This window comes from Macaca fascicularis, chromosome 4, assembly GCF_037993035.2.
Source record: "Macaca fascicularis isolate 582-1 chromosome 4, T2T-MFA8v1.1".
Taxonomy (NCBI): Eukaryota; Metazoa; Chordata; class Mammalia; order Primates; family Cercopithecidae; genus Macaca; species Macaca fascicularis.
In genome coordinates, this window is record NC_088378.1 from 117416533 (window position 1) to 117439417 (window position 22885).

General features: G+C 36.1%; 1 protein-coding gene and 1 long non-coding RNA gene across 49 annotated transcripts in view; one reads left to right on the forward strand and one right to left on the reverse strand.

The window, feature by feature from the left end:
* The first annotated feature begins 4054 nt into the window (after positions 1-4054).
* Positions 4055-22542, forward strand: LOC135970607 (uncharacterized). The gene is made up of 3 exons (XR_012433731.1): positions 4055-4300; positions 8882-9108; positions 18278-22542. It is a non-coding gene; the product is annotated as an uncharacterized lncRNA (long non-coding RNA).
* The window catches only part of MLIP (muscular LMNA interacting protein), a 258639-nt gene continuing 252891 nt past the window's right edge, over positions 17138-22885 (reverse strand). For all 48 annotated transcript variants that reach the window (XM_074037778.1, XM_074037772.1, XM_074037809.1 and 45 more), the window contains one exon: positions 17138-17467. In XM_074037778.1, coding sequence (XP_073893879.1) covers positions 17465-17467 — 3 coding nt within the window. In that variant the 3' untranslated portion in view covers positions 17138-17464. The remainder of the gene's footprint in view (positions 17468-22885) is intronic.

Genomic DNA, 22885 nt, shown 5'->3' on the forward strand with positions numbered 1-22885 from the left:
TTACTATTGCCTAAACTTCAGACTTTATTTGGATTTTCTTCCATTTTGAAGTTTGTTGCCAATTATGCTCAATTTCTAGATCCCCCCATTCATTGGGAATTGCAAAAATGATAATATTCTATTATTTTATGTATTACCTGAAATAATTTTATAAGGAGATGCTTTTCTTAATTATCCATGTTACAAATCACATAGGAAAGACAGGATAGAGCTCTTATTCTTTCATTTTATTTACCCAGTTTTCAAGATACCTAATTCAAAACTAATTCAAGATAATAAGTTAGTTTTCTGACATCTTCTGACATGATAAATGTACTTTTTAATATTTTTATAAATGCATGGGTTTCCATCCATTCCAGTTTCATCTTTATGGAAACTTAAGTTGTTCCATCTTTGGTGAGTGAAAGTCTCTTCAAGTTGGCTTCTGCGTCCTTTGACATGACTCTGGTGGTCTTTGATAGCTTTCTTGCTCGTCATGTACACTTTTGCCCCAGAATGCAAATCAGCCATTTTGTCCAGAAATCCCTGTTCTCTTTTGATGGGATATTGTATTTGAAAACTGAAATCAGGGTATGTAGATACGAATTGATATTGGGTCAGCCATCGTTTCTTGGCATCTTCAGTGGACAAATCTTGGTATTTGTACTAATATTCCAATTCAAACTCAGAATTGCAAGGTTTTTCATTTTCTGTGTTGCATTTATATATCCTGTCTCTCACACTGAGAATCTGAACCTCTAAGATCCAGGGGATAATAGAATTAAAATATTCCACACTTACTCACTTGCTTTATCCCACATTACACACAGATAAAGTTTCAGAATAACAATACCAGTAATACTGTTTTCTAATGTGATTATTAAAATAGTTAAAAATACTAAAGCTTCTACAACTAATATTATTATTTAAAACAGCTAAAACAAATTTTTCACATGCACTCCCCATTCTTCTGCCATTTTGTAAATGATTTGCTACATCTGCATTCTCAAAGGATAAAGCCACTTCAAGTTTCATATGGCCTTAATCATACACCTAACTACACATGTAATACTTACCACTTCCATGTTCTTAATCCCACATCACTCTAGTCATTTCTGGCTGTCTGAAGCTCATTCACTAACACATTGTATTCAAAAGGGAACCTAGTAGCAATGTCTCCTGAGTTATTGCATGTTGACCAGTTTGTGGATGCCATTTATACTTGAAGGACAGTTTTGTTGAATATAAGTTTCTTGAGTCACATTTTCTTTCCTCGAGTATGTTTTATATGGTACTACATTTTCTTCTAGAATTCTAAATTTTCCAATATGAATGTTGAAAGCTCAGAGGATAATCCAATTTCGTTTTTCCCACAAGCTATGTGTTTTTCTTGCCCAGACATACAAAGAGATTCTTGGTGGGCATTTTCCTTTGAGTTGTTTTTATTTCTTTAGTTTCTTTCATTACAACTTTACTAAGATATAATTCATATACCATAAAATTCACCCCTTTAAAGAGTATGACTCAGTGGTACTTTAGTGCATTCACAAAGTTTTATAGCCATCATTACTACCTAATTTTTGGATATCTTAATCACCCCAAAAAGAAATCTCATAAGCATTAATAATCACTCCTCTTCCTCAAGTCCCTGGCAACCACTAATTTACTTTCTATCTCTCTCTTTGGCTATTCTACACTTTCCTATAAATGGAATCACACAATATGGACCTTTTGGAATTTACTTCTTTCACTAAACATGTTTCCAAAGTTTATCTAGGCAGGTATTAGCACTTTATTCCTTTTCGTTGTCAAATAATATTGCAGTGGATTGATCAACTACATATTGTTGAGTCATATATCAGTTTATAGATATTTGGATTTTTTCCATCTTTGGCAATTATAATAGTATAATAATGCTACAATTAAAACATACATATGAATTTTTTTATGTATACATGATTTCTTTTCTCTTCATTATATACGTAGAACTGGAATTGCTGGATCAAACGTTAACTATATGTTTAATATTTTTTCTTCATGTTTTTAATTTTAAAATTGCTTTCTCTAAGTCGTTTACTGGCATTTCTCATTAGTTAGGGACACAACTTTACACATGGTTTATATAAGATACTTTAGGATGCAAGTAGCAGAAACTCAACATAAAATGGCTTAAGCAAAAACAGATATGGTGGCTCTAAGGATAGTTAATTGAGAAACTTAAAAACATTATCAATAATCAAAACTGTCTCTATAGTTCCACTTTGTCATTGATTTCTCAATGCTACAAAGTGACTGCAATATCTCAGGTAATCTTGCATCAATGTAAAAAGCAAGAAAAGTGAGCTATTATTTTGTTGTATCTCTATTTTTTATTGTGGTTTTAAAAGTCACACATATCATGAGACCTACATTCAATAAATTTTTTTAAATTATTTTATTGTACTTTAAGTTCTATGGTACATGTGCACATGCAGGTTTGGTACATATGTATACATGTGCCTTGTTGGTGTGCTGCCCCCATTAACTCGTGATTTATGTTAGGTATTTCTCCTAATCCTATCCCTCCCCTTCCCCCTCCCCCCTCCCCCCACCCCACAACAGGCCCTGGTGTGTGATGTTCCCCACCTTGTGTCCAAGTGTTCTCATTATTCAGTTCCCACCTATGAGTGAGAACATGTGGTGTTTGGTTTTCTGTCCTTGCAATAGTTTGCTAAGAATGATGGTTTCCAGCTTCATCCATGTCCCTACAAAGGACATGAACTCATCCTTTCTTATGGCTGCATAGTATTCCATGGTGTATATGTGCCACATTTTCTTAATCCAGTGTATCATTGATGGACTTTTGGGTTGGTTCCAAGTCTTTGCTATTGTGAATAGTGCCACAATAAACATGCATGTGCATGTGTCTTTATAGTAGCATGATTTATAATTCTTTGGGTATATGACCAGCAATGGGATGGCTGGGTCAAATGGTATTTCTAGTTATAGATCCTTGAAGAATCACCACACTGTCTTCTACAATGGTTGAACTAGTTTACAGTCCCACCAACTATGTAAAAGTGTTCCTATTTCTCCACATCCTCTCCAGCACTTGGTGTTTCCTGACTTTTTAATGATCACCATTCTTACTGGTGTGAGATGGTATCTCATTGTGGTTTTGGTTTGCATTTCTCTGATGGCCAGTGACGACGAGCATTTTTTTCATGTGTCTGCTGGCTGCATAAATATCTGCTTTTGAGAAGTGTCTGTTTATATACTTTGCCCACTTTTTGATGGGGTTGTTTTATTTTTTTCTTGTAAATTTGTCTAAGTTCTTTGTATATTCTGGATACTAGCCTTTCTTCAGATGGGTAGATTGCAAAAATTTTCTCCCATTCTGTAGGTTGTCTTCCTCAAGATTGTTTTGGCTATTCAGGGTCCTTTGTGACTCCACATGAATTTTAAGATTTTTTTCTGTTTTTGTAGAATGTGTTATTGGAATTCTGTTAAGGATTGAATTGAATCTGTAGATTTATTTGAGTAGTATGGACATTTTAGTGTTATTGTCTTCCAGTTTATGGACATAGATGCCTTCCCATTTATTTTTACTTTTTAAAATTTATTTTCCAATGTTTTATAGTTTTCTGTGTCCAAATCAACATTGAATAGAAGTGGCAAGAGTGGGCATTCTTACCCTAATCTAAGAGGAAAACCCTTGTTTTTAATTGAAGAGGAAAAATTTTTATTTTTGTATCATTTAGTATGATAGTAGCTGTGGGGTTTACATATATGACCTTTTGTTGTGTTGAGGCAAATTCCTTCTATTTGTTGAGTGTTTTTAATCATGAAAAGGGGTTGAATTTTATCAAATAATTTCTCTGAACCTATTGAGATGATTATCTAATTTTTAATCCTTCCTTCTGTTAATGCGATGTATCATTATGCGATGAATGAATTTTGTGTGTTGAAACATCCTTGCAATCCAGGGTTAAATTTCACTTGGTCGTAGTATATAACCTTCCTTCTTTCTTTCCTTTCTTTCTTTTTTTTCTTTTTTTTTTTGAGATGGCACCTTGCCCTGTCCTCGCCCAGGCTGGAGTGCAGTGAGGCTATCTCTGCTGACTGCAACGTCCTCATCCTCCTGGATTCAAACGATTCTCCTGCCTCAGCCTCCCGAGTAGCTGGGACTACAGGCGCTCGCCACCAGCCTGGCTAATTTTTTGTATTTTTAGTAGAGACAGGGTTTCACCATGTTAGCCAGGATGGTTTCTATCTCCTGACCTCGTGATTCGCCCACCTTGGCCTCCCAAAGTGCTGGGATTACAGGCGTGAGCCACTGTGGGTAATCTTTTTAACGTGCCATTTAATTCAGTTTGCTAGCATTTTGTTGATGATTTTTGCATCTGTATTTATCAGGTAGATTGGACTGTAATTTTACCTTCTTGTAATGTCTTTGCGTAGATTTGACATCAGGATAAGGTTGGCCCTTATAAGTTTGGAAGTGTTTTGTCTTTAATTTACAGAAAAATTTGAGAATGATCGGCACTAATTCTTTAGATGTTTGTGAAATTCATCATTGAAGCCACTTGGTTCTAGGTTTCTCTTTCTTGGGAGGTTTTTGATTACTGATTAATCTTCTTAGGAGTTACAGGTCTATTCGGACTTTATATTTCTTCTGGATTCAGTCTTGATAGTTTGTATATTTTATGAATTTATTCAATTTTTTCTAGATTGTCTAATTTGTTGGCATGTTATGATCATTTGTATTTTTGTAGTATCGGCTGTAAGGTCTCCTTTTTCATTTCTGGTTTTATTTATTTGAGGTTTTTTTTTCTCTCTCTCTGTCTTTTTTTTTTCCTTCTTTATTTAGCCTGGCTAAAGTTTTAATGATGTTGTTCATCTTTTCAAAACATTAACTTAGTTTCATCTTTTTTTCTTTGTTTTTTCTGTTCTGCACTTTATTTATTCCTGCTCTAATCATTATTTTCTTCTTTCTGCTTAGTTCAGACTTAGTTTGTTCTTCTTTTCGTAGTTCCTTGAGGTGTAAAGTTATTATCGGAGATATATCTTTTTTAATATAGATATTTATCACTATAACTTCCCTTTTAGTACTGTTTTTGATGCATCTCATAAGTTTCATTATTTTCTGTTTTCCTTTTCATTTGTCTCAAAATATTCTTCAATTTTCCTTTTGATTTTTTTATTTGATCCATTGATGGTTCAAGAGGTGATTTTTTTTCACTTCCACGTATTTGTGAGTTTTTTCAATATTCCTTCTGCTATTGACTTCTAGTTTCATTCCTTTTGTTGGAAAAAAATATTTGGAATGATTTAAATCTCCTTAAATTAGTTAACACTTGTTTTGGGATGTAACATATGATCTATCCTGGAAAATGTTTCATGTGCACTTGAGAAGAATGGGTATTCTGCTATTTGAGGGTAGAATGTTCTGTATATGTCTGCTAGTTCCATTTGGATTATAGTGTTATCCAGATGTTCCATTTCCTTATTGATCTGTCTGTATGTTCTATCCATTATTAAAAATGGGAAATTGAAGTCTCCTACTATTATTGTGTCTCTGCCCATTTCTTCAGTTCTGTCAGTGTTCACTTCATCTATTTAGGTATTCTGATATTGGGTACCTGTATAACTATAATTGTTATGGCTTCCTGGTGAATTGATGCTTAAATCATTATATGATGATCTTCTCTGTTTCTTGTGAACATTTTTTTGACTTAAACTCTATTTTGTCTGATGTAAGTACCACCACCCCTTCTTTCTTTTGATTACCACTTGAAATTAATATATTCTTTCATATTTTTGTCTTAAGCCTATATGTGTTCTTTAATCTAAAGTAAGTCTGTTATAGATAGTATATAGCTGACACTTATGTTTGTTTGTTGCTTGTTTACTTTTATCAAGTAAGCCCCTCTATGCCATTTGATTAGGATGTTTAATCCCTTTATATTTAAGGTAATTATTGATAAGGAAGGAGTTAGTATTTCAATTTTGTTGTTTTCTATGTGTCTTTTAGCTCTTTGCCCCTCTTTTCCTCTGTTGCTCACTTCCTTTGCATTTTGTTGATTTTTATTGTTGTGACATACTTTGATTTCTTTTGTATTTTTCTTTGTGTGTTTTCTATAGTTATTTTTTGTAGTTACCACAGGGTTTACAGAAAACATAATTTTTTCACGCTTTTTATTATTTATTTATTTGATGATCTGACAAGATAATTTCAAATGATCTGACTTTGAGTTCATCATTCTTTCTTCTGCTTCATCAAGTCTCTTGTTGATCACCTCTAATTCATTTTTCAATTCAGTTATTGCTTCAACTCCAAAATTTCTCTTTTGTCTTTTTTTATACTTTCTTTTTGTTATTTAATTGTTATCTTTCTATCAAATTGTGTTCATGCATCCTTCTCCTGAACTTATTTAGCATCTTTATGAGGGCTATTTTGAATTACTTGTCTGGTAACTTATATACCTCCATTTTCTTAGGGTCAGTTTTTACAGATTTACTTTATTCTTTTTACTGGGCCACTTTTTTTCTATTTCTTCATGTTTCTTGTAACTTTGAATTGATGCCCATACATTTGGGGGAAAAAAATCCACCTCTCTTAAGTCTTTACAAACTGGCCTCATACAGGAAAATACTTTTACCACTCACATTGGCTAGAGATTTTGAGGCCTTTCAGACTTTTTCTGTAAATATGTCTTCTCTTGACTTGTCTGTGTATATTCCTAATTAGAGGAATGTGTCTGCTTCTTTTTATTTTCAGGATCTTATCATCTCTTGTTCCTGTTGGTGTCCGTCTGCTGTACACAGGCCCTCTGAAGAAGTAGCATGCTGCCCAATTCTTTTTGTTACTGTTGTTCCAAGTGTCCCCAAGGCATTCCAGGTCCCATCCATACTCTTACACTGAAGAGACAGAAATCAGCTCCTTAGACAATTTCTTTAAAAGTTGGAATGTTGGACGTACATTCTCCTCTTCTCTATTCTGCTAAGGGAGAGATTGTCATGCTGTGTCAGGGTCTGTCTACTCTGTAATAGACCCTCAGGACCAGTAGCACCCTGCATAGCTCTTTTTTTATTCCCACTGACCCCCAAATATCTGGATTACGCTAGGCCCCATCAGTGCTCCAAGACAGAAAAGAAGGTGTCAGCCCCTTAAACAGTCCCACAAAAAGTCAGAACATAGTACATAAAGCAATAAGGCAGAGTCTTCTCTCTTTCTCCACCCAGAGAAGCTAATAGCTTAGAGTTTTCTCCTGATTGCATAATGCTGGGCTAGGGAAAGGAACTATGACAAAAGACTGCCACAAGTTTTTCTGTTATCTTTGATGAGGCTTTTTCTATGCTTGTCGGGGTGCAGGAACATATTAACTGGCTTCTTGATTTCTCATAAAAGGAACTAGTTTATGTATTGTTCTTAAATTTGTGTTTCCATGGGAGTAAAGAGAATATGGACCTTCCTATTCCACTATCTTGCCTACGTCACTGTCCTATTATGTGTCTTTTTAAGAGCTATGAAATCCTTCCTAGAAACCCCTAAGTAGGCTTTCTCTTAAATCTCATTGACCAAAATTAGGTCTCTCAGACAGCCCCCTCGTTAGGTCAATCAATGACATTGTGTCCCACTGGCACTAGGAACTAGGACAAGTAAATTTTAATTTTGCAAATATTGCAAGGATATTTATTTCTTTTGTATAATAAAATAAATGAGTTCTGAGAAATTGGCAGGAAAGAAAGATAAGTAGAACACTAATGGTGTTAACATTGCAGCAAGGCTATATTTTGTGGAATTTCTGTCTATATAAGCAAAAATTCTTAAGTTGGCAAGAATTGACATATCAGGACTATGTGGAGGCCCAACCTTGCATGAAAGAAATAACACAGTGCAGCTAGTGTGGTCTGCTCACCAGACCATTCTCCTGGTACTGGGGTCTGACTCTGGGACATCCTTCTAGGCATGGATCTCTGAGCATCTTAGAGTACCTGGTTGACCCAAGCAAAAAATAAAGAGTCAAGATACTCTGCATGGGAGAAATGGGGACAAGGGCCCATGCAGTTCCTTGTGCCAATTCAGGATGCCCCATTTGGGTAACACTGCCAATTCTGGTTCATTACAGTAATCAAGGGGGATTTTAGACACTTTACAGAACTCCAAAGCTAAGGGCCCCTTGAAGTACAGAACCCTGAGCATAAACACTACTTGCCTGAGGATAGAAGGAGTACTGAGAATCTGAGTTGGTTCAGACCTCCAGAGAGAATGATAAATGGGGAAGAAAAATAAGAGCACAAAGGAAAGTGTTGTCAAAGGGCCAAATTGCAACACTTCAGGACAGGGGTGGTAACAGGTTTCAGCTGGAACATAAGCTACTACCTTATGATTATGGCTGCCTAGAACTCTGTGTGGAGGATTCTGAAGCCAAAGCTAGACTCCATAGCTCAAGACCATGATCAGAAAAAGGTTTTAGCATGAGTATGGGATAAAGAGTAGGAAAGACTGATATTAAATGCTTGCCATTCTGACTGAGAAGAGTTGTCTTAGCCCCTAACACCTTGAGTTTCTGTAAAAGCAGGCATATCCCACCACACTGGTGTTCATTAGTCTGTGTTAAAATATTCAAAAGGTTAGATCATTCTGCAGCCATCAGAAGGAAAAGAGCATGCTTATAATTCACCGGGTAGTTATCAGGTACAGGAATGTGTCTAGTTGTGTGAAGGTATATGTATGTGAGGAAGGAAAAGTGGTTGTGCGGTGTGTGTGGTGTGTGAGTGTAAAAGTATGTGTGTGTTGAGAGGGTGTATGTATTGGGAAGTACGTTGGGAAGCTCAGAGGCTGGGGAAATGTGACTGGATTAAAATGAAAGAATGATTTGACAACCCACCTATTTTTATTTCCTTGCCCAACCTCTAGCCCTGAATCGGGGAAGTTGCTAGCAGACTGTGACACTTCCAAAGCCAGAAGCCTGAAATGACTGCCTAATCAGCTGCCATGTCCGAGAGTTGACTGGGAAGTGTTTTCCAGGAAAGCCTTCTCTGAGGTTGTGTCTAGCTGGCTCTGACAGCAAAAGGAAGCTCTCTTTGTTGCAAATATCTGAAATTATTTTCCCAGGGGAGTACAATAAAGCAGAAGCTTATCAGGTATACAAAGCATATTTTTTAAGTTAAATTCCGGCTCTAGGCATAAATGGAAATACGATGTGAACTGAAAGGACAATTCAGCCAGCTGCAGATTTCCATTTATATCTTTTATTAATTGTAGAGATAAAGCCTTCACTTAGGAAATGGCCTGACATGTAAAATTTTCGTAAGCCTAAAAATGTATCTTATGTAACCAAAATGACTTTGGGTTTTAGAGCTGATTTGCAACCTTGGCCTCATATATTCTGCTCTGTTTAAATCCTCTAAAGTAAGTACAACTTTCACATAGCTGATAGAAAGTAAACATTTTTCTAGTCATTTTCCCAGAAAGTCAAGCTTACTTTTAGTGAACTGTACATTTCAATGTTTCTCTGAATATTACTGTATACTGCTAAGAGTAGTAAGTATTGATTACCTTCACCATAGCTTATTAATGAATGCATGATGACCAACTGAGGCTCCAAAGCAGTTCCAGTCTAGTGAACACCCACTCCTTTCATGTATAGGTTGGCCCTCAGACCTGAGACCTCCACCATTGTACCAGAGACTTGAACAGGATAGAAGACCATCAAGCTGAAGGATCAGTCCCTCAGGGGAGTGTCATATCAGAGCTCAGGATGTGGTCCAAACTCAAGTTGTTGATATGAAAGGGTCCTGGCAATGAGGGAGAGTCCAAGTATGTTAGTGGCCAGAAGTAGCTGAGAAGATAGAAGATCTGAGTAAGTGAAAGGGGCTAAAGAGTAGCCCATCGTGGGAACTGTTTCCAGTTGTCTCACCTTGGGCAGGGAAGGTCTGAGGAGCAACTCCAGAAGGGACCAACACAACTGTTTTTCGGGTTGGGTTTTGGGGATTCTTTTGTTGTTTGTTTTACTGCGGTGATTCCAATTAGCTGAAGTTTTGTGATATTTTCACTTTCTTTAAGGTAAGAAGGCGAAAAAAGTTGTGGTAGATTTTTAGCTGAAAATTTTGGCTACTACTTTCTGAGGACTAATAGCATTACTTATTATTATTGTACTTGATGCGGCTCTGAGGAAAGAAGCTTTCTATTTAGAAAAATCAATAAGCTATTTAGATGGATAGAAGATTTAAGAAAGAGATATTAAAACAGTTGCATAAAAATTAAGAAGCAATTTGTGTACAGAATGAAGCTAAGGAGAGAGAAGATGAGAGAAGGACTCCAAACAACAAGGTGGATATGGAAGATGCCAATTTGTCATAAATGACTCATTCCTTTTTAAGAACTAGGAAGTCTAAAATCCAATTTAAATAGTCTGTCATTTGTTACCATGTAATAAGTCTTCATCTCTCAGTTATCACCATAGCTCACAAATCTCCAGCAAAAGTCTAGCTTATACCTTGGTGGAAGGGACTTGTAGGTAGGGATTCTCAAGTAAAGGGAATGTGATCCACACTTTGGGCATGCTAAGAGTGTTTCAGCATGATACGAAGTAGGACATAAATGTTCCATAGAAGCTAGAAATTTGCTCTGGAGAATGTTAAGAAAAATATAATCTTTGGGAATTCACAGAAATCTTGGAGAGGACATTGAATTTATCTTAGCAAGCAGGGATGTGTTAAGCCAGTCTTAACTAGAGGCAGTATTCTACATGTTACTATTGAGAATGATTTAGCAAGTGTATTCTGAAGTGGTGAACAAATCACACTAGGTTTTCTCGATTCTTCAGGGAATAGGGTGATATAACAGAAGTTTTCAATATTAGAGTGGTAAAGCACTAGCACTTACAGAAGAAGAGGGGAAGAGCAGCTGGCATGCCACTGAAATGGATGTAATCTCTAAATCCTCTTCAGTTGTGATGGAGTGTCAAGTAAGGCAGAAGTTTGAAAAGAGAAATCAAAAATACAGAACTATGTCCATAGTTCAAGAAACAGTCTCCTTAAAGCAGATTTTGTTAATTTAGAAAGAATTGCTTGAGTAGTGTGGTGCCCATCAAGATTGTCTGAGAGAAGTGGAGCCTAGTTCCCCAAAAGGAAACATAAAGGAGGCTTGGGCAAGGGGATTCAGAGGACAATATCCAAATGTAGTTATTCAGATTTCCTGCTTGTTGGGCAAGTGGAAACTTGAACCATTAATCTGAAAAATCAGACTTGAAGCTATTTGCAGCCCGAGCTGGTAAAGAGGCTCCCACCTGTCATAATCTCCATTCATAGCTCTTAGTGATGTACCCTTAGAGAAGGGAATGTGATTTCCAAGGGAGTGTTAAATGTTTGACTCGTGGCAGAAGAAAAAATGGAAAAACACTTGTAGAGGAAAAAGACCTTTGGAGCAAAAAAGACCAAAATTCCAATCCAATTCTGCCACATCTTAACTTTAACATTTAATCTCCCTTATTATCACTCCTGAGACAATAATGCAAGCAAAATCTGTGAGCAGTGATAGGACTGGAAACTTAGAAGAAGGTATACATTTTTGTTTGCTCCCTTTTATGGAAATATTATTAGTTGTGTGCAAAAACAAATTTTGAAAAATAGAATTTTCTCTCTAAGATTACTGCCTTAGTATAGAATAACGAATGCAAGCTTCAGTCATTGTTGGTATACTTTTCTAAATTCTGTTGAACCTACCTAATATTAACTGAGCACCATTTCTTAAAAGTTCAGAACCTGGCCTACTACACATTCTTCAAAATCTACTTCTTTCTCTAATCTTAAGTAAAAGGATTTAAGTAAAAGGATTTACAAACTTTATCTGTTCATTGGAAAAGAGAAGTAAGCTGCTAACTTTAATTTCTCCACAACTTCCGCTATTTTTAACTAAACTAGTATTGATTTAAAAAGAAAAACAAAAAGACTGAACTGTGACTCAAAAGCAGAGTTGACAAAATCTCTAGAATTTCTACTCCCTTAAGTGACTTAACTCAGCTCAAAGTTGAAAAGGCTTTTAAGCCTGTGAGAAATATTATCCAGTTCTATTCACATTATCATCAGAACCTTTTGCCTCTCTCTTAGTACTTCCACAGAACATATTCTTGGCTAAACTTATTTTTTAATTGAGTTTTCCATTGTTTTAATTTAGATATTCTCTTCAGTGTTTTTAAATCACAATCTATAGCCCCCTGAAAAAATTTGTCTTTTTTATTTTCCTTCTCTTTTTTTAGCATTTATGAGTCTTCCTCTGCCTGTTGTGTGGGTTTATTTTTCGAATTTATCCCCAGAGTTTCCAATTAAGGAAAATATGGACTCAGGTGCTTAAGTGATGTTGAGCAATTGCATATACATCTGTTAGAAAACTTTTATAAGAAATGAAAGCCTTTTTATTAAACTATAAAATGAAGAGAAAAACCTATTTCTAGTCAGATAAATTGAAAATAATACATTTTAAAGTATGAAGGGAATATAACATTTAATTTTACAACCTACCACAGGAAAATATGAAATTTCCCCCAAATGTACTATATATTTTAAACAAATCCAGAAATATTTTCTAACTACTAGTTGATTATTCTAAGACCTCTGAATTTACTCTAAGCAAAACAATCTTTTCTTATAAATCAAGTTATCATCTCACACCGTTGATTTAATTTCTAATTGATTCACATGTGGAAATCTGCAGCAGTCTAGTTAAAGTAGAATTTTTGTTCCCTGTCCTAATTGCAGATTTTTCTGCTTGCCCAATAGATAAATTCTGAGAATATTCTGAGAATATTCCCTTGTTACTTAAGCTTTCAATTATCTCTTTGTTTCTGCACTTTACTTCAGAGACTAGGAAGAACAATATTCAAAAGACCTTCCATTTTCACCAAATTAAAATTTCACAAGAAAAGAATGGGTCCCACTGGGGATGTGTAATAAAAAGTTCGAAAAAAACAAAAGCTCTATAAAGAAGGAAGTCACAGCCATAGTCACGGAAAGGTTAATAGTCAGGCTTTAGAATTACTACTCCAGTTTCCTTTCCTCTAAATTGAATGAAGTCTGAGGACTGTTCAGCCTTGTGTCCTCAAATTTCTTAGCGGAAATAAACTACAGTAGTTGCCCAATGTAATAACTGGCTTCCCTAGCTTACTTCCTCACTTCCTTATCAGTGTTTCTGATGATCATCTCCCAAATAAACTACTTATACTAAATCCTTGCCTTAGAGTTCACTTCTGGGAGAACCCAAATAAAGATTCAGTCTCAGTACCTGGCAATTCCACATCATCTGTCCTCATCTCCTTCCTCTTCAGAAACATACATAGTGCCCCCAAGTGCCTCCTTAGTTCACTGAATGCACTGCTCACCAACCTGAAAAATCACTAATTCATGTTCCATGTTCTCCACACAATCAACATAAAGACTCTGTTCTTTACTGAGAAACTGAGCAAATAAATTAGACCATGATGTTCAGATGCAGCAATTTGTAGAAATAACAGAGTAGGTAAATCAAAAGACCTTGTGCTAGGTTTGTCATTTACTAATTTGGTGACCTCAGTCAAATAACCTGTTGGGTTCAAATGTTTCAGCAACATGTAAAAGTTTCAGAATCAAAATGGAGCCACAAACAATTAAAAACAAAAATCTGACAGAGCCAGAAATGGCCATGAAGAGAGGGTTCTCCTGCTACTATGCCTGATAAAAGCTATTACAGAAAACTATACAAAATCACAATCTTGTGAAAAAGCCATGGAAACCTTATACAAAAAAAAATATTTCTACAAGGACAGCAACTGCGTATCCAACCTTGAACTAGTGTCACCGTTGTTACTGATATTTGTAGCTAAGGATAATTATTTCAAAATTATCATGTAATTCTCCTCATTTTTTCATTTCAAAATCTTTATTGTCCTTTACCTCCCTTAATATGCATGCAAATGGTTTACTATAGCATATACATACCCATTGCAATACTCTATTCCCAAATAAATTTCTTTTTCTTTTAGGGACCTCTCTCTGTTATTTAGGTTGACAAATGAAATGAGTATAATAATACTTGACTGAAAATTGCTATGAGTTAAAGAGTATAAAAGTCTTAGAGAATTAGAAAATATAGGATGAATAGGACACCACATCAAGCAACCTTCCCATTTTAAAAGTTGCCTCCGATGACATTGGAGCCTAATGTTTCAAAGCTCAGACCTTCAAAGGTGGAGAGATACTTGGGGATATAAGAGACCTAATGCATTGCTGATGGGAATAAAAATTGGTGCAGTTATTCTAGAAAGCAATCTGAAAGGAGTTCATCAAATTAAGTACATGGGAACTTTAGAATTAAACAATTCTAGTCTTTTGTATATATTCCAGAGAAATTCTCACAAAGCTCCACAAGGGGCCACATGCAAGAATGTGCATCACAACAGTTGGTACAGGAAGGCAACCTGAGAGACCAAGCCTGGGCAGGTAGATAAGTAAAATGTGATGAGACTCCACCACGCAGTTGTGAGAACACAATATAATATATGTCTATAGAGCAATGTGTATAAAGCTTTAAAAACAGCTGAGTGGAAAAAAAAACAGAATATAAACATTACCATTTACATTTATTAAGTATGTATGCAGACAAAACAGTGTACATCTTCAAAACATATATGAGCAAAAGATATACATTAAATAAATAAGAATGTGTGCCTGTTGTGGGAAGTCAGAGAACCCAAATGGAGGGACCAGCTGAAGCCATGGCAGAAGAATATAAATTGTGAAGATTTCATGGACATTTATTAGTACCCTAAATTAATACTTTTATAATTTCTTACACCTGTCTTTACTGCAATCTCGGAACATAAATTGTGAAGATTTCATGGACATTTATCACTTCCACAGTCAATACTCTTATAATTTCCTATGCCTGTCTTTACTTTGATCTCTTAATCCTGTCATCTTTGTAAGCTGAGGATGTATGTCACCTCAGGACCCTGTGATGATTGTGTTATCTGCACAAATTGTTTGTAAAGCATGTGTGTCTGAACAATATGAAATTTGGGCACCTTGAAAAGAATAGGATAACAGCGATTTTCAGGGAACAAGGGAGATAACCATAAAGTCTGACTGCCTGCATGGCCGGGCAGAAGAACAGAGTCATATTTCTCTCCTTGTGAAAGCGAATAGGAGAAATATCACTGAATTCTTTTTCTCAGCAAGGAATAGCCCTGGGAAAAGAATGCATTCCCGGGGGAGGCCTCTAAAATGGCCGCTCTGGGAGTGTCTGTCTTATGTAGTTGAAGATAAGTGATAAAATATGCCCTGGTCTCCTGCAGCTTGCTAGGATTAGGAAATTCCAGCCTGAATTCTAGTCAGACCAGTTCTCTGCTCTTGGACCCTGTTTCCTCTTAAGGTGTTTATCAATGACAATGCATGCACAGTGGGACATGGAACCTCATTAGTAATTCTAATTTCATCCTGGCCTTGTGATCTTGCTCTGCCCCCATTTGCCTTGTAATATTTGATTGCCTTTGAAGCATGTGATTTCTGTGACCCACACCCTATTCATACACTCCCTCCCCTTTGAAAATCGCTAATAAAAACTTGCTGGTTTTGAGGATCAGGGGCATCACAGAACCTGCTGACACATGATGTCACCTCGGGAGACCCAGCTGTAAAATTTCTTTCTTTTGTGCTCTTTCTCTTTATTTCTCAGACCAGCTGACAGTTGGGGAAAATAGAAAAGAACTTACATTGACATATTGGGGGCTGGTTCCCTGATATGTGCCTACCGCAGGGAAGGGAAGATCGAAATTATTATAAATGATGATCATTAATCAACAAGCATACATAAGGGGGGGCTTGCCCAAATTTATGATCGAAATCTGCCATGAGCTGAGGAGTGTAATCATGTCACCCTTTTACACTGGAGATCCAAAAATGATGGCATAAATGACTACACAAATCATTAAGTAAATGGCTTCATCTTAGAATCAGATTACTTGGACTTGAATTCTGCTGCTGCCACTTACTAGCTTAATTTAACCACATGGAGGAGGCTGTTCTCACAAAAATAAAATATGGATAATAATATTACCAACCTCACAGGTCCATTGTGGAGGTTAAATTAAATTCATGTAAAGCCCTTGGTGTGGTGCATTGCTCATAATAAGAGCACAGTGAATGTTAGAGATCATTATTAGTAATCTAAAGTGATGCTTCACACAATTTAGCAGGTTAATGGAGAAATGGTTTCTGCTGGGGTAAGGAGAGATGAGCAGATGGCTTTATTGAGTCTCCTTTGCTTCTCTAACACCAACAAAGGAGACACTGAGAAGTTTATATTTCCAGTTGTCAAATAATAGCTGAAAGTGGAACATTCTAAAATGGCTATTGGAGAATGAAGGAGTGTAGTTGCTCCTCTATAGGTCACTCTCCCTTCTTGGGTTTGGGTGATGGGATTGGGTGAGGAAGCTTGGTTTAGGGACACCGTAGCTCACAGCTGGCTCCACCAAGAACATGGACAATGTGCAGAGTGAATGAAGCAGGTTTTCCCAAGACTTCTTTACCATCAGGGGCTCACTGTCCAGACTGCTGTTCTTTCTTAATGTGTGTTATCTTGGGCTTCCCAGATAAGCAGAAGGAAATCACTCAGAGGGCGCTAAGACAGACTGCTGGGGATGACAACTAGGAAATAAATAGAAGATGGCCAACACGATGGACACACGGTGTGCCTCCAGGGGGCTCTCAGGACTGTCATCAAGTATGGGTTTGCTCTATGGTCTCTGCTGTTCTCAGAATTTTTTATACAAACCAACTCTAAAGTAGTCTTCACAAGAATCATGTGGTGACAGGCAGAGAGACAATGGTATCCCAGGCACTCCAGTAACATGATGTTCATCAGAACTGGGCTGCTTTTGGCACACAGTCTGTCCCAGCAGCACCGAACCCCAACAGAACAGGAAACTAATGTGTGTCATACAAAATACCAACTATCTCATGTTCAAGATCTCACCAGTGAACCTCTGAATATCAGCATCTTCTGAAAGCTAATTAGTTACTTTAAAAGTTGTGATTATTTTCATGTAAAAAAGTTAAGAAAAAGGGGAATAAAAACCTGACGCAGTTAGTAATGTATGCATTAAATAAAATACGTATTGAAAAATAGTCACAGCCATTCTCCTATTTACCCATGATTCTTCTTTATTTGGCTGCTAAATATAGGGGCACGTTAGTATTGCTGTCAGCTTAATATTAAGTAGAAGGCATTAAAGGCTTGAACAGTGGTGCAAAAAGCTGTAGGTAAATCTCTCCTATGCTGGCTGTTAGCAGAGCACTGTGATGCTATATAACTGCAGCAAACTTTTTTTTTGGTTCTGCTGCACTGCAGCTCATAAAGGGAGCACTAATTCTGGGGGAAAAAAAAAAGTTAAATCTAGCAAGTGGTTAGCACCAGCATTCCAAAAAACTTCAGCAGCCTGTGTTTTCAGCCTCTGATCCAACTTCATTACTGTAAAATAAGAGAATACAGTAGTCAGGTTAAGATGAATAAATGTTAAAAAATACACCTGAAAATTATACATTAATATTTGGTCATAGCATCTCCTACAAAAAACATAGTTTATATTACAATAGGAAAAGCTTATTTTTATTCCTTAAGTAGATCCTTCCTTGTTTCACTATTAATGGCATAATAAAGACACACAGCTGTACCTTTACATCAGACTCCAATCTCTTGACAGTTCAGCAGAGCAGTTCCGGCCTCCTACAAAGTACCATGATGGTTTTGAGGGGCTGGGGCTGCCTTAAGAAACAACACTGCTATATCTCACCCACACCCTCACCCTTCCATTACTTGACTGATGACCTAACTTCACTTTAGCATTGACTGCATCATTCCCTAAAATGCATCATCTAACTAGGAGGTTAAGTGAATAGGGATTGAATTAAGTCCCAGCTTTTGCAAAAGGGAAAATTACAAAAGACGAAGACCAAATAACCTCTTGCTTTTTTTCACATATTGATTTGCTTGATCTTACAATTTTGCTATGTGGTAGAGGAGTGATTCCAATAATTTCTTTACCCATTCAATCTCTCTGTTCCTATGTGATAGGTTTGGACCATCTGGAACAGATAACATAAACCTAATTGAGTGGAAGATGGCTACTGGCAATTGTGAAGGCAGATTATACAAAAGAAAGCATAAAAGAAAGCATTAGAGATGAAGCAAGAAGAGAAATTTAGTTCTAAGACATAACTGATAGAACAATGTGATGGAATAACACCAATGGAGGAACTGACCAGAACTTTCTATTTCCAGGTTCCAACTCATGACTAATATGGGAGCCTTTCTACAGGCAACTGTCTGTGCTTTGCCCTCAGCCAGATCATGAGGTGAAGAAGCAGTGGTGACTTAGAGCTGGCTCCTATGTGCAAGCGTATGTCTTGGCCAAACAGCTAAACAGGATTGTGAAACGTGGTTACAATCTGCATTATTAGGAGAAAGTACATTTTAGACTAGAAGAAGGAGACAGATAAAAAGCACTAACAAAGTGGGTGGCTCATGACTGCTCTGGTTTGTTCTGGCCATAGAAAATCAACAGGCAAAACAGTAAGAAGTAAACTGTAGCTTTCATCATCTAAAATTCTCTGAAGCCCTAGAATGAAGGGAGGAAATGATTCAAGTACATCTCCTCATTAATATTTCTAACAAATAAAAATTACCATTATTTTGCTTTTTCTGAAAGCACCAACATAATTTTTCTTAAAGTACCAGCATTTAGTAGTAGTTAATTTTACAAGAGGTTTAAGGAAATTATCATCATTTGGCTAATACTTTTTAAGTGCCATGTATTTTATATGCTAAGCACTTTACATACATTTAGGCAGATCTTCACAATCATTTGATTCCATTTTACAAAGAATAAAATTGAAGCTCAGAAAGATTCAATATCACACCCAAGGTCATAGTGCTCCAAATTAAGCCCCAGTTTATTTCATGCTTTCTATTTGCTTTCCATTACTTAGTTTGTCTTAGTCAAACTAAAACATACACTGAGTCTGGCTTGTGAAATGGTGAACTCTGTTACCAGGAGAAGTTCAATAGAAGATATATGAGCATATATTACATAGATGGGATTATAACATTAAATAAAATATTGGAATAAATGCCTTCTAAGTTCCCTCTCAAATATAAAATTTTATTATAATAGGAATCATTAAATCAGATTGAAGCACCATAGGCAGATCATCTTCTGACACCATGCCGGCAAGTTTAGCACTATGTCTCAGCTCTTCCCAAACCCACCAGCACATCAAATCAATGTTTGGCCCCACAATTTAGCAGTCAGTTGGAAAAGATGTACTATGCTATGACAGCTACAGCCATCATTTTAGACACTTTGTGAAGTTTTTAGGTGGTGTTTTTTGTTTGTTTGTTTGTTTGTTTGTTTGTTTGTTTGTTTTTTGCCAATCTCAGTATAAGAGTTAAAAAAAAAAAAAAACTTGGGAATAACAAAGGTGGACATGTAAGAAAAGTGAGAATCATCAACAAATACATCAATTCTATTTTCAAACTAGCACCCTGGCAGTTAAGGCTCAGTATTTTATTATATTGCCAATGAAACAACACACTTATTTTGGATATAAGAAAATATAAGTAAGAAAGAACTTAAGATGCTTTGGAAGTCATAATCCTGGAACACAGTCAAACTCAAAATCTTGTTTGTTTTTTTTTTAAATTTGGAGTTAACTGTGGGTAATAAGTAACATATTCTTGTGAAACATTAAGCCAATGTTACAGAAAGCATTTTTTAAAGGAATGTGCTGTGTGAGTTGGTTTTTCATTCCCATTAAAAGCAAAACCAAATATGTATATTCTTTATTGCAAAATGAAAACAAAATAACCTACATATATGTTCTTGTGAATATGAAATCAGGATGCATGTATTGAGAATGAAAAGCCATTTCCAAGAAATGTGTATCATAATATGATTAAATGCTGCATGTTCATTTTTTTTCCTGAAAGATTTCAAATGTTTTGTGCATTTATGTAACTATTGACTTTGGTGAAAAAAAGACAAAATCTGGTATCAGAGTTTATTATCCATAAGCCAGAAGGTATAAAACGTTCAGTAATTAAGGTCCTATAAAGGCAACCTCATAGATAAAGGATGCAGGTACAATGGATTCTAGAGAGTACAATGTTGAATCTGGGGTCAAAACCATGTGACGTCTGGATGATGTGAGTTCCAAATAATTATTAACCCTGACCTTATTGTTTTGTTTGTTTCTCTTGGAAACTAGAAATAGTCTTCCCAAGCCACCACACAGAGGAGTCGTAGGTCCCTTTAGTTCCTGACTTCTGCTCAACTTGACAATGACTCACTACAGTATCAAACCTAACTTGAATCTATTGAGATGACTTTGAAGGAGAGACCCCCAAATTGTCAAACACCCACTTCTATAGTAGATTTAACTGAGTTTCTAGAAATGAAAAATAAATGAGAGCTGTTTCTTTTTATTGGCTACTTCTGAGCCAGACTCTCCCTGATTTTAATTCTGGTTCTTGCCAACCAAGTGTAAGAACAAATGGAAATTCAAAAAGAAAGGCTTAATTCTTGCTGCTGAGCATAACGGGAGAGATTTCCCTCTCCCTTCTTTTTCTTAAAGCATTTACTTTAGAAAACTCATCATTGTAAGTACTTTCTCCTCTCTTTGAAATGTATATAAGTTCTTTTGAAAACAGGTGGGCCCTTTGTCAGGCCCTGAAAAGTTTCTTTCAAGGACTCGAGAACCATCTCCTTTAAATGTAAACAGACAAGAAAGATAGCATCCCTATCTGCCAGTTTCCAGGGAGGGTAAGACTCTAACTTTAGCTCAAGCCCGGCTCGAAGTTATACAACGACCCCATGTCGTAAAGATATGCGAAGTTTATTTTGCCTTGTGTAAAGCCAGACACAGATTGTCATCCCAAATTTCAGGTGAATTTAGGATGAACTATGTATAATTAATGATGCTTTCATTTTTTCTTACTTGAGGACCCACTTAACTATTGTTGATCTTGAGAATATGTATGTAATGGGGTCTATCTCCCTGGTGATATGAAGTCTGAGATTTCTTCTTGTCTGCAATCTCTTAGCAGATTACCTATGATGCACATCACATTCTGGTTCAATGTTTATTCAATAACAAAAAGGGTTTTATTTCTCTACTACCCTTGTGAAGGGAACTTCTGGGTTAGAAGAAAGGTTTTGTTTTGTTTTGTTTTTAAATTACATTTCCTCAACACAGGTTGGAGGCTTACAACACAAGAAAATCATTTTGATGGATCCATTGCTACCAAATCTGGATATAGGAATATCCTTTCCTTTATTATTTCCCTGACCACCTGATGCCTGGGAAAGGTGGTTATCTACTCAGGTACCCGTATCAGGTGTCTTTATTTTTATAAGACAAAGTTACCCTGGCCCTGTAGCCATTTGTGTATCAATGCATAGGAATCTTCTTTTAATCATTATTATACTGGTAATAATATCCAGATTCCAAATTCTTGCCTGAGATTACAACCTTCAACTCTCAGCAATCCAAGATGCATCAAAGCTTCATTTTGAGGAATAATGTTTTGGAAAATTGCCTGAAAAGAAGAGAGTGGGCCTTTTTCTCTTGATAATTTTATTTTTACCCTTAAATCAAACCAGAAAATGAGAGTGGCTTCCACGGGCAAGTAATTTATTTTCTCTTTTCTATGTTCCCACCCGGAGAATAAAGTCAGAGGAATGGCATGGCTGCTTTATACTATTAGAACCTTAGACATCAGTGGAGGTTCTGAAATTCAAAATAAAATAAACTCAGAAAGCTTATATACCACCAAAGTGGCAAATGAGTGATAGTCACCTCACTAACAGAATTGTTATCTTGTAAACCCTTAAATGTTTATCAAAAATCTGCAAAGAGAAGGAATAAGAAAAGACAAGAATTTGCCTAGTATGTGTTTTATGAGCAGCTAGTGAATGATTAGCTCTTAAGTTGTGTTAATAACAAATGAACCTGAAAGGTCAGAACCAAATGAATCTAATCATGTTTTGGGAAATCAATTGATCTTCAACTTGAAAATAAAATGCAGGAGTCATAGGGCTGTATGTAGCAGGTAATACAAAGAGGGGCAGTCTGTTTATATCTTATTCTGCAGTATGACATTCACAAATAAGTCTGCAGAAGGAGAAGCAGGTTATGGAGTTGTTGTGGATAAAAGAGTTGCTGAGCTCACAAGATGAGAAATACAATAAAAAAAAAATTGTCACTACTAGAATTTAATTTTCTCCTAAGTAACTCAACTTAGAAATCATTTATCTTAGTCAACAAGTATGCTCTGCCTGTATGGTGTTAAATATTCACTTACTTAGAAATTACTGCACTGGTGTGAACAGTAAAAATCTCTGAAAGTATTCTTCTTTGAAAATCAGTTAGATGATACAATGGTCAAATCAATTATTTACAGATCTCATCTGCTTGTATGGAGGTTCATCAGTGACCATGTATTTTAAGTGTTATATAAAGTACAAATAAAACATTGTTTGGAATGCACTAAGCCTCCAGACTCAGCTTGCACCAAATACTATGCCAGCCCCATCCTAAGCAATTTCCAAACCTTGTATGGAATGTGAAGGCAAACAAAAATAAAGTATTAAATTTTGCTAATGAAATTACAGTGAATCTCAACATAGAACAGATCTCTCAAAATTAATCTACCACAAATTAAAGCACATGTTATTCCTTTAAGCCATTGGACAGCAATTTGTTGTCAGCCAAGTTTTCAGTAATTGAAATCATTCACTGGAACATATTCTTTCATGATCCTCCTACTTTTACTTTCTATTTTGTGTTTTCAGGGTTGAATGACCAATTTATTTGATTGGCCTTCCTAGAC